The sequence below is a fragment of the Arachis ipaensis genome, chromosome B1, assembly GCF_059453495.1.
Source record: "Arachis ipaensis isolate K30076 ecotype BB chromosome B1, ASM5945349v1, whole genome shotgun sequence".
NCBI classification, from domain to species: Eukaryota; Viridiplantae; Streptophyta; class Magnoliopsida; order Fabales; family Fabaceae; genus Arachis; species Arachis ipaensis.
In genome coordinates this window covers 11,249,356-11,262,146 of record NC_142436.1, presented here as the reverse complement: position 1 = coordinate 11,262,146, position 12,791 = coordinate 11,249,356, and the positions used below count along the sequence as shown (strand labels likewise).

General features: G+C 32.2%; 1 protein-coding gene across 1 annotated transcript; it reads right to left on the bottom strand.

Annotated features, from left to right (window-relative positions):
* Positions 1–3,642: 3,642 nt before the first annotated feature.
* On the bottom strand, positions 3,643–12,558 carry CGL1 (alpha-1,3-mannosyl-glycoprotein beta-1,2-N-acetylglucosaminyltransferase). The gene is made up of 19 exons (XM_088501006.1): positions 12,091–12,558; positions 11,786–11,971; positions 11,655–11,705; positions 11,462–11,549; positions 10,816–10,878; positions 8,881–8,915; positions 8,725–8,801; positions 8,584–8,629; positions 8,394–8,456; positions 6,649–6,715; positions 6,472–6,540; positions 6,302–6,371; positions 6,134–6,195; positions 5,473–5,562; positions 5,133–5,227; positions 4,682–4,744; positions 4,545–4,583; positions 4,294–4,464; positions 3,643–4,210 (listed from the first exon to the last, which is right to left on the bottom strand). Exons 2-19 carry the CDS (start codon positions 11,852–11,854, stop codon positions 4,088–4,090), a joined length of 1,341 nt encoding a protein of 446 aa, XP_088357132.1. The 5' UTR covers positions 11,855–11,971; positions 12,091–12,558; the 3' UTR covers positions 3,643–4,087.
* Between the last annotated feature and the right edge of the window lie 233 nt (positions 12,559–12,791).

Below are 12,791 nucleotides of genomic sequence, written 5' to 3'. Positions count from 1 at the left end.
AAGAAATTTATGTAAATAATATGTAATAATAAAAAATAAAATAAAATTTAATACAATATTAAAATTATATTTAAATAAATATCATAATTAGTGTTAGAAGAGCATAAAGTTATATATATTCACATTTTATTTTTTTAAATTAATATAATATAATCAGATAATCGAATTGATTCCGATTTTGCAACTAGTCGACTACAAAATCAATAGCCGAATACTACCTGATGTTGTATTCGATTATTCATCGGATATAGAACTAATATATTGGATCAAATCAATTTTGGTCATTTAATTAGATTATCTATATTAATAAATATATTTTTAGTTTTTCTTAAATTTATAAACTATATAAAGACCTGATAGATGTAAGACTTGTAATAATAGCCGTTTGTTTTGCCTTGCCGTCTATAAAACTCTTATTCATAAAGACTTAAATTTGATTGTTTTACCATAATTTTATTTTTTAGTGACGACTTGGTTCTTAAACAAAATTAATTATAGTTTAGTATCTAAATATGATAATAGAATGGGACGACCAAGTTAGACTTCATTTTATTTTAGTTAAAACCAAGTTGTCATCCAAATATTCGAAACCGAATTAAGTATTTATTGAGTAAACAAATGAGTAGAAAAGTCGTCGCTTGAAAATCAAACTAACTGAAACTTCCTGTGGCAAGACTAGTCTTTCGTATACACGTTTTGATACAAGAAGGTTTTTGATAACGTGTATGTAAGAAAATTCGAGATAGAGATATAATAAAAAAAAGTTTATTTTTGATGTACTCAAAATATAAAATATTTTATTTAATTATTTAATTATATTTTGCTTTTTAAATAATTATTTATGCAATAAATATAAAAAATATTTATTTTTATTAATATAGTTTTATATTTTATATAAAAAATGTATTAAAATGAAATTCATCAGAAAAGTTACTTACAAGTCTAATTATGTATTGTTTTGCAAAACGCAAAAGTCTTAATAATGCGTTTAATTAAATAAAAGGTGAAAACATAGACAAACTTAATAAATGTGTTCATGTAGAGATAAAATTTGCAAACTTAATTTATTTTAAATTTTAAATTAAGTTAGTTTAATATTGTAATTATTTCAAACATCATATCAATTTAATCATTTATTTCTTAAAATAAAAATGAAAACTGAATGTTCAGAAACCCTGTTACTTTTAAAAGGTTTATATATATAGAGTAAATGACATTTTCGATCCCTAACCATTTACTGGATGGACTTCCCATCTCCTAAGAAATCTAAACACCCAAATCGGTCCCTATCTACTTTGATATATGTACATTCTAGTTCCTGGTTAGGGATCGGAAATGGCATTTACTCAAAATAGATAGGGATTGAAACGTACATATATCAAAGTAGATAGGGACCGATTTGGATATTTAGATTTTTTAAGAGTGGGAAGTCCATCGGGGCAAATAGTTAGGGATCGAAAAGGGTATTTACTCTATATAATAAATATTTGCGGGTACATTAACCACAATATAATTTAGACTTAGAATTTCTTACATATTAAGAAAAACCTCTTATTCCACTTAGTGGCTTAATTAAAAAATTTAATTTATTTTAAGAATTCAAATATGGTGAAAGATGTATGCTACAATTTTTTATTTTATTTTATTTTTGATAATTAAGCCATTTGTTATTTTGTATATACAAGCTAAGTCAGAGAAGACGGCACAAAAAAATATTACTCCGGGTCCGGTATATACGGTTCAAGTTAGTTACTCATTTTATTTGATTAGTTATTTGCACAAGTTAATTAAAAAAAATTCAAAAATAGATTTCAAATCTATTTATTTAAATTTTCTTATTCAGTAATTGATTTACAGTGCAACATAATATATATTCAAAATATTCAAAAACATTAATAGGAATAAAATATATATTAAAATGATAAGTTATTTTTTTTTTCCTAAACAACTTTGGTTGTTTGAGTAGTTAGTTCATTTGTCCACTTAAGTAAGTGTCGAAAGTTCGAATCCTGTTATCCTGCATACAACAACCTATTAACCACCAATAAAGCCTTAATAGAACTTGGATCTTCCATAGATTAGTCATTAATTTATTGAAAAATAACGTGGAAAATTTTTTTTCCCTGTGACAGTATTGTGAACCGGGTCTCTGTGGTTGTTGAGGGTATGATTTACGATTGGACTTATTCAAATATCAAATTTCAGGGCAAAGGTCGTTTTGAATGATTTATAAGTTTTCAAGGGTCTATGTTGTTCAGTGTTACATTAAATTTTTTTCAACAACCATGGAAGCGACCAAGAAAGTGTGTGGGTGTGTAAAATTTTATTTAATTTTTTCGGTCAGAGACAATGAAAGAATTTATTGCTTCAAAATAATATGACTTTGTGCTACTCTAATACTGTAATCATTTAATAGTGTGTTGATTTTGTATGTTAACTTGTTGAGATTTCGATTCTTTATTTAAATTCTATGTAATTTAAGATCTACTAGACCTCCTAAAAACTTGATCGGTTTCCTAATATCCTCATGAAGGCGATAATAACAAATTTAATTTAAAAATTCTGCGACTCTTGGAGTAATAATCAAGCTTTTGGAGCTCTAATAAATTTTAATCACATAGAATCTGAATAAAAGATTCAAATCACAACAAATTAATGTACCAAATTAACACGTCATTACTGGAGATTAGCTTAAGAATTATTATGAATTACGATTATAAATTTTAAAATCCAATTTAAATTTTAACAGTCAAATTAAATCCGATCCTAATTGAGTATTAACTTATAATATGATGCGATTTTCATTCTTTAAGCAGTTTCCAAGAAATAAAGATTTAGAAAGATTTGACTTTTTCTATTTTGCTCAAAATACATTGGGTCCTAGCCGTGTGTTTTGTTTGCGGTAATATTGCATGGTTTCAATAACACAGAAACATACGCAAATAACGCATGAAGGTGGGACATATACAGAGGTGGTGTGGTGACAATGACAGGTACGTAGATACCAAAAGCTAAAGTATTTGTTATGGTGCTTAAAAATTATTATTTAATTATTAAAAAATAAAATTATTAATTTTAAATTTAAAATATAAAAATTAAAATTTTTTAAAATATTTAAAAATTATTAAAAAAATAAGTTACACAAAAATTAAATATCAAATAAAAGATATTATCAAATTGATAAAAAAATAATCGTTAAATTAATTATTCGTATAAAATATATATTAAAATATAATATAAATATTAAAAATAAATTAAATATAATATACATTTATATATAAATACATAATATCTAATTTAATAATTAAATTTTTATATACATATAAAATTTTTTAAACAAAAATATTGGAGAGAGAGAGAGAGAGGGGTGGTGGTTTGGGGTTGAGGGAGGGAGGGGGACATTTGGGAGCTCAGATGGTTTCATAGTCTTATCACAACATGGTTATGCAAAGTTGTGATGAGCTAGAGAAAATTTAAGCAAAAGAGGGTTACCAACACTTGCTAGGGGGAGAAGTGTAAACAAATCTAGTTAGCAAAAGTAACAATCACGGAAAACATGAAGGGCATTCTCATCATTTCCATTACATCGAGGGCAATTACCAGAGGTAGAAAACATAAGCAGCAATTTACTGGAGGCAACTGTTTGGTATAAAGAAGCAGAAATTTTTTTAGCTTTCAATAAAGATTTCCCTGCTCATGTAACAAGTTTATATCTGTTGTATAATAATAACAATCATAACCAGTACAATACCACGCTTTTCACAAGCAACGAGGGATATAAATCTAAAAGATTCTCAAGGCCAATAATGTTGATAAGTTAAGATAAAACCAAAAATGGCCACCCAGTGTATCAGTGCTAGCCACAATAGTTTCAATAAAACATCTTACAAGATACATGGGACTGTGGTCATAATTTGCAGCGCGGCACACTCAACGTATGCAGTTTCAGAGAAGTGGATTTTGACGTTGATGAGTATTTATATAGCACGTCATTTTAAAGCTCGGTATCAATTGCTCTCCAGAACCACTGTCGATATCCTAAAAACAATGACGAGTCTCTCGCAAGGAAGATTAAATCCCCTCTGGTCTATGAATCTTTAATCCGGAGTAGCTTCAAAGATTCAGGACCAACAAGGAATACACGCCTACCGCTTGTGGACGGATATCTGAAAACGACTACTCCTTTGTAGGCTGTCCTGGGCACACCATCCTGGAAGTAAGAGTAAAACTTGTGTCAATTTCACAATGCTTTCCCTTTTCCCAGTTAAGGGGGAAAAAAATCAGTTGAATTACCTTCCACTCTTGAAATATACCAAATTGACCAGCGATGTATTCGAAGTCTGATTGATCTCTATACTTGATACGTACATCGCCATCTATATTATTCGTCTCTTGAAGCACGTTAACTCCAGAGACAGGTTTGGCTTTGGCAACAATGTTAGCAAAGTGTTGGGCATATTTATCCTGTAAAGAGAGAACAAGTTCATAAAGCAACACGGTATTCCTTCTAAATATGCGTTCATGAACAAAGAGCAGTATCTCACCTCCTGCAAATAGCTCAAGTCCTTTGACTTCCAATCAACCTACCAACAATACAAAGGTAGAAAAAAGGTCATAAATGTAACATCATACTCTGGGAAACGTGTTCTTAGGACTATTTTCTATAAAAACATATGAATACCTGGACGTCGTTCAGCTTGATTGGCTCAAGATATTGCCTAAAAAACTGTCCCAAACTAGAACCCTATGAAAATTACAGGAGTTAGAAAGTGTGTCAACACATAAGGTGCAAGTATATGAGACGTTTTGCACTGCCTTCACACTAATACAAGGGTAGTAGTAACGTGGAAAAATACCAACAGAAAAATGATAACGAAAACTAGAGATAAGATATTCTTAATTTTCTTTTGTCAACAAGTGATTCATAATTACTTCTAAAAAGTTTCTTTTAGCTAAGGGATTAAATACGCTATTTACTAAGATGGGCCCTAAGATTGTTGTTATAACATACATGTCAACATGAATATCCTGAAAATCCTGAATTCATAGCATAGAAGTCCGAACTTTTTACAAGCTTCAGCCTAAGACCACTTAATAGAAAAGGTAATCCTCAGTAAAATTAGCAAACTTACAAGCTCACCGAAGTTATATGTTCTGCATACTTCCGGTCGGATAAACTGTCGTCCTCTGTGATTCTCTTTTAGCCTCAACCAGTCATCCCAGTAAGTAAAATTTTGTCAAAGAAAATTCCAAATACATAGATGATATTACTGTAACTAAAGGACCAATGACAAGCAGTTTCCTGATAAAAAAGATTATACTTGATCTAGATTCTGGATATACATTATACAGATATATGGCATGAAATAAGAATGGTTATTGACCAAGATTTCCTTCTCTGTAATGCTCCAAATCCGAAGAAAACATTAATATGGCACAAACAGTAACAACCACTCAAATATTAAGGATATGCCTTTGGCCATTTTGGTGACAGTTCATCCCATGTAGATCTAGCAAGCATCCATCCTAGCCCAGGAAAGAAGTCTGACCGATATAGTTCATCTGAAGATTAGATCAAGCAAGAATTCATCAGAATAGAAATAGCAATTATCAAAATATCTCAAACAGTGTTTTAAATTGAACATCACCAATGCAGTGCAGGCACAACATCCTAGTTGTGGCACCATTGATTACATTCTGTATCAGCCAACTAACTACGTCACCCTTTGACAACCGCAACACAACACAGCCATAGTCATAGGACATTACCAAAACATGAAGAGTATTTTAGGATTTCCTATTATATCTACAGAATAAGAATATATTTATAAAATCTTAGTATCTCTTTATAATATATTGTGAATTAATTTAGTCATCTGACTGAGAAAACAATCTTATCAGTTATCTTTAATTCATTATATTTATCCTTATTTAATGAGGATCAGTAGTCATACTCATACATTATCAATGGACATGGGCTTGCACTAGCTATTCTACAATAATACCTTTACTACTTTGCTATCTGTATGTCCTACCATTATAAACAATAAGGTAAAGTTTTGAAATCCTGTTTTCCATGGATCATATGGGTATTATAAATGAAGTATAGAGACATAAAATGTAACAAACTTACATGGGTCATGTACAAACTGCTTCTGTCCATTGTCATTCCATGAGGAAACAGCCATAATTGACCTAGAATACATAATGCTATCTATAAACAGCTTCTGCCGTCTTAAAAACCATTTATCGTGAATCAGAAAAAAATAAATTCATCATTTGATTCTTCTTAGATTCATACTTATCCTTGTCAAGGAGAGCTGCTGTAGCTTCAAAATAATCAAAGAAATCAGGAGCTATTTCCATGTCATCTGATATTAAACAAAGATACCCAATCAGGTTTCATATATTTTTACCAATTATGAAAAAAGAAAGAAAGAAAAAGGTTGTGATAAAGATAGCCCTTTTCACCTTCAAGAATGATTACTCGGCTAAAGTTATGATGGTAAAACAGCTGATCTAGAGCCCACTTGTAATGACCTGATAAAGGCACAATGTAAAAAATGAGATGTAGAATTCTTGTGGAATAATCTCCGCAAGTAGAGAATATAAAACAGAAGAGATGAAGAGCACGGAAATTTTTCTTACGTGCAATCTTGTAGTAAGCAATTAACTCCCCTGGTCTTTCAGTTTGAACTGGTTTCAAATCTAAGTGCTGAATCAAATTAGTGTTAGTAACCAAAGCTTGGTTCCTTATCATCAAAGCTTTATGTAGCTCAGTAATCACAAATAAAATAGATTCAAGTAATTTCATCCTTGTCAAGTTTTTATAGCAACCTTTCTTTTTCTCACAATAAAAAACCCTTAGAGAAACATAATTCCAGTGTTTTCTAAAAATATCCTTTCAAGGCATATCAAAAGCTTCACAGCAAACCAAATCAAGTATCTAAATTTTTCATAATTCTTTCCTAGTACCATCAGTCATAAAAAAAAAAGAAATACTTTGCTATCACGTCATGCAAAGGAAATCTCTCCAAAAGGAATCGAGTTATTTGATAACAGCATTCAATTAAACACTCCCTGCATATGACAGCCCTTTGGGCTTGAAATGCGAACAATGGATTATGGATAGGTCCACCCTACTTTTCTTTGAAATTCAAATTTTTATTAGAAGATTTATACCATATAAATGATTGTCAGGTCTGACCTCTAGTGTGCAAGTTAAATTCTATCTTAATAGTAAACGTAGAATTTGAATGAACTGTATATATCTTCCTTGTTCTGAACAAGGATGTATTAGTTTGATTTCTAGTGAGTGCCTAAAAGATCATAGTGAAAGTGTGTGCCACAAGACCAACTGACGTCCTCTCCAATACAATTTCAGAAAAGGAAATGTGATTTTATCCCAAATAATTTCATAAGAACGAGATTGGTTTTACATCTCTGGCACACCACTATTCATCTATTACACCAAATTTGGTTAAGGGTAGGGCTCCAGCACCGAAATATGGTTAAATGAGTAACTCCAAATTCAAAATCTTCAGTATTTCATTTTCCAATCAATCAATCAAAACAAATTAGTAGCTTATAGCTTACTTTTTTTCTAAGGCTTTTTTTTTTGTTGTTTTGTTACAGTAGTTTTGGAATTTTTAGTTTGGAAAAAAAAAAGGATTTAACAAATGAGTACAAGCGCATTGACTACGAGAGTAGAAAAAGAAAAATTTGGTTTTTCAAATGCATTGAATGCAATGAAAACTTAAAAAACTTAGCATTTACTTTACATTTTATACCAAAACTTTCCATTTAAAGTATCCATAGCAAGTACGCTTAGCAAGAGCCAAAAATTGGAGATGCATTGAGTTCTCAGTAAGGAATATGTTGAAAATTTGTATATTTAGGCAATGTAACGTCAAATTGGAAGCGAGTCCCATATTTCAGAGAATTGTTTATCGTAGCCTGTACACTAATATCTTAATTTATACTATAATTACACTCAGTAATGAACTAATCTGTTAGGGACAGAATCATATTGTATCAAACATGATCTCTTAGGAGTGCATTGATATTTATCATTGTCTCCTTATTAGTATTAGGGTTTTACTATTGTTATAAATAGATGCTAGTTTTCCTCTCATGTAAGATATATCACATAAGAATAATATATTCTTTCTCTCATCTGCTGAGTTACTATTTACTCTATTATTTGCTTGGTTAATCATGGATTTTAACATAATCAGCAATAATAACTAGATCACAAACATCAGAATGCAGTTGACTTTCTAAAAAAGTGCTAAATAAGCACAAAATACAAGTAATTTCCCATTTAAAGTAAGAATATACAAACAAACTGAGGATTCTCGTAGTGCAGCTGATTTCTGTAAATGTATATATACCTGCATATAGGACAACTGGTCATAGCTCAATGCCTTACTTCTAACATCAGCATTTGATCCATCCTGAACAAAAATAAAGGACTATGATCAACAGTATGTTCTGTTTGCAAAATAATGAAATGATTAACCATTTCAGTTTAATTACAACAAAACTCCTGAGAAGTGCAGAAAGCCAAGAAGTGTACAATACCTGAGATACAAATAGAGGATATCTTGAAGAAATGGGTTTTTGGTATCTGTAGAAAACATAGATTATGACTCAGCCAGTCAAATAAATACCAGTATAATCAACTATAAAAGATGAGTAAATCTGTTGAAATATGATGCACACTTCAATACAGAATTGATAGTCCTCTCTAGGTAATCAGCGCGATTACATGCCATGATCACAACAGCTGCCACTGGAACCTAAACAAATCAGAAAGAAAATCACACAATAAACTCAATAAAATGAGATAGAAAACTCAAGCAGACACTTCCACTCAACCTGAACTTTGTTGATCAGCCTCTGCACATCTTTTCCTGGAATTTATATTTACAGAAAGTTAAATTCCAAGATATGCCACAGAACAAAAAATTCTTCACTGAAATATTCACAAGTCATAACACTTTCAACATGGAACCGCTGGATATGTTTACATTTACACTTTATATTTATTCACCTACAAATAACGTGGAATGCTCATTGTGTAACAAAGAATTTTATGTTCCCCATGCATAATATTGCTTAAATTAAAAAATTCAACATGATGTTATCAATTACACAATTGTAATTTCACATGAGCTTAACACCTATCAACTTTGTTGGAGTGGTGAATGGCAACAGAGGGAAATTTCCAGTGGGAGGGCAATGGGATAATTAATTGATGTCCCTTCATGATGGCAAGCATACTACAAAAAATGCAAATGATGTTCAGGTAGCTATGGTTTGTGGTGAAACTGCTATTGAGGCTGACTTGGTTCTAAAGTCCAACTGATAAGGGATAATTGACTCCTTGCACCTAATTTATGAACTCTTTTTCATTGAATTGTAGGAAGGCAAGAACGTAGCCTTTTCCTGTTACGTGACCTGATTAGCAACAAAGGATTGGCATTGTGGCTCCTAATGAAAATAATGCACTTTAGTAAAAGAATTGGCGTTTTCATGGTAGCTATACGAGTGCGGTTTCTTAGTGCTTTGGGACACAGGCCCTTCAAATAAAATATTCTCAAAATCCATTGTTGTTTTATCCATGCTAAAGTCCTAGGAGTGGGATGATTCTTCTTGTCGCTTCATCAACACATTCCCAAAATGGCAAGTAGAAATAAGCTTTGGAAGAAATTATGTACAATAGCAGATCATTCACAAGAACCATGGCTTGTTATGTTATGGGAAATTTCATAGTATATTTATCTTCTTTTGAGAAACAACGAAAGGAAAGCCCTAACTGATATCCTTGATCGTTGTCACTTTCACTAGGACTCAAGACGGGGTGCAAGAAAACTTGAACAATGGAGTGTGTAATCTGAACTAGTAGATGAAGCTTTTACAGGTTTTGATATTACACTTGCTAGCAAGCTGGTTTGCTGATAAGTCCTTTATAATGTGGTGAAATAATCATCAGATGGGAGATGGGAGGCATCCCAAGAATTTAATGAGAAGACTCTGTCACCGTTTTGAAAGCATCTTTTGTAGAAAAAGATCAAAACCTCCTTGCAAGGCAATAACTAAAAGATAGAAATTGTTTGGTGGGGTGGAAACAAAACATGAAGTTCAGATTCAAGTTGCAAACTCTTTAAATTGTAGGAGTAAAGCAAAATGAATTAGTGTGTAGACATCTAACCTATGGTGAATGTGTACAACATCAACAATTAAGTCTTATCCAGCTAGTTGGTATTATCTATAGTATCCTGTCATTGGTTTGTTAACTACTCACATTTTTTCCCGAATAGTTGCTGATTCTCAGGGCCTTTTTCCTCCCCAATGTGCCCAAAAAGAAAACTACTGGTCCTACTGTCCACATCCCCACACATAATTTGAGAATAAAATCAAATCTTCAGGAAAGTTAGATTGCTGAAATTTTATTTTTCTCCAATCTACCAAAAAACATTGAAAAAATTTGCCATCAAAACAAGAGGGTAGCACTGAGAATAGTGAGTACTACAGAATTTTTAATTCACTTGGCTTCCATAATAGCATTTATGTTCCTTTATAAAGGCCACATTCTATGTGAGTGGAAAGAAAGGGGGAAACGTCTTGCCTTCTTGTAAAAGAAATTTGCTTGAAATAACCATCATCTGATAACATATGCAAAGAAAATGGGACCAAAATACTCTATACTTGTTAAACCAACAACAGCACTACGATGCTATTGACTAAATTTTGAACCGAAAATGCAATTAAGCCAGAGGAGAGGGAAGGAACTTATTTATCATAACATACTTTCAAGATCTTGAACAAGAGACTTCATCTGTCCACATTCTTGATCTCGGCGATTCCTCTCTTCTGGAAAAACCCAAGAACAAAAAACGGAACATGACAAAAAATAAATAAATATATGTTATGTGCACAGTATGACTAAATAAATAATAAAAGCAACTGTTAATGAGCATAAGCTCACCTTTATATAATTTTATATTTTAAATGTGATACTATTTGTTCCATTTGACCATTTCAATATTAGTATGATTGGTATTTGACAAATCTTGTAAAAACCTTGTGACAACTGCATTAGGCAGTTTATTTGGCCGTTTCCTTTGATGAAAAGGAAACTATGTAATCACAATTGGTTCTCTAATTCGGAGAACAAGAAACACTGATTCTTCTAAGTTGATTGCATATGAATTATAAGAGCCCAATCATTTAACTTCAGATATTCACTATGGCTAGAGGCATGTGGTTGTGACTTGTGTCTATTAACATTTTCTTTAGTTAGATTGAGAAATTTTAATACACCTCTTCAAATACTTAACCTCATTAACAGAGGTGAACACTGAACGTAGCTAACATATTTATGCAACAGCAGATAACCTTAAGAAAATATACTCCAAGATTACTACTTTATCACATGTATAAAAGTATATGGAACCTTCTAGGGCCACAATTCGTCCTTGTTGCAAGCTAATCTGGTCGATCAGTGATCGCATTTGACTCGTACAAGTATTTTCAGCTTCAATCTATGCAACAAGGACAAACACTGATGTCAATGATCCACCAAATACTAATTAGGATACTGTACAAAACATAGGTTAACATGAAATATGGTAGTGGAGTGCAATTACAGCGGCGGCAAGGCGATCAGCGTATTCTGATTGTGTTGCGAAAAGCCTCATCTGAACAAATGGAAACTACATGTTACATTGCCATGGGAAACACACAGGTTTAGTTAGGGTTAGAGAGGAAGAGGAAAAACCTGAATGTAGATGAAAACACCAGCTGCAACCAAGAGAAGGATCCGAAAATCGCAGAAATTTTTCGCCATCTGCTTTCACCCGAAATTTGGAATTATCACACCAGATGAGGCTACAGCACAAGCATTCTTCTGAGATTAATCCCAAAGGCAACTTCTCGTCCACAGTCTCATCAACTACGGTCAATCCTAGAGTCAACTCAAGCTCAATTGTCAACAGCCAGGAAAATATAAATAACAGTTTTTTTTATTTAATATAATACGAATATTTCTAAAGAAAACAAAAATTTTAAAATACAGGGAGAAACCTTGTTCCGTTTGGTTCCGACGAAAGGGGATTGACGCCGGCGAATTGGAGAGAGGAAGAGAGAGTAAGGCAGAGAGAACCGCCGTCCCAACGATCGTGAAGCTACCAGAGCCACGTGAAGCCGTCTCCTTTCCGTCGCGATTTGTCTTCTTCGTTCCCGTGCAGTCGCGATTAACGGCTTAACTGCCGTTCGTGGATCCGTCACGAACTCCGCGACGCCGCCAGCGAGGGCAACGGTGACTACTACTATTGTTGCAGCTGCAAGGTACCGTCTCCCTCTGAGAGATCTTTGTGCTTTCTATGAGAGAGAGAGAGAGAGAGAGAGAGAGAGAGAGAGAGAGACGTTTTGTATTAGCTACTGCCGCTGAATATCAGAGTGAAAGTGTGACTTTTGTTGGCGACGGAACTCAGGCTATCTTTGGAAGACAAAGATCGAGAGAGCGACATTAGCAGAAATGCAATAAGTTTTGCCAAAGTTTTTGAAGAGTTATTTATGTGTTTTTCAAAATTACAATAATTTTTTTTATTTTTAAAGAAAAATCACAATAATTTTGTTTTATGTTTATGAAATAAAAATGATAATGTGTTTGTAATTTTTAAAAGTTAAAAATATTTTTAATATGAATTTGAATTAGTTATTGATTATTAGTTTTTGGATGTGTCTTTTTTTAGTTGTGAATTTTTTTTTCTCAAATTTTATGT

What these genes read in the sequence shown, in the direction of transcription:
- CGL1 (XM_088501006.1), bottom strand. Translation starts at nt 11,854, where the DNA reads ATGGCGAAAAATTTCTGCGATTTTCGGATCCTTCTCTTGGTTGCAGCT. An exon ending in GGCTGATCAACAAAGTTCAG is followed by an intron (nt 8,802 to 8,880) that starts GTTGAGTGGAAG and finishes TGATTTGTTTAG; the next exon opens with GTTCCAGTGGCAGCTGTTGT. An exon ending in ACTATCAATTCTGTATTGAA is followed by an intron (nt 8,630 to 8,724) that starts GTGTGCATCATA and finishes TGTTTTCTACAG; the next exon opens with ATACCAAAAACCCATTTCTT.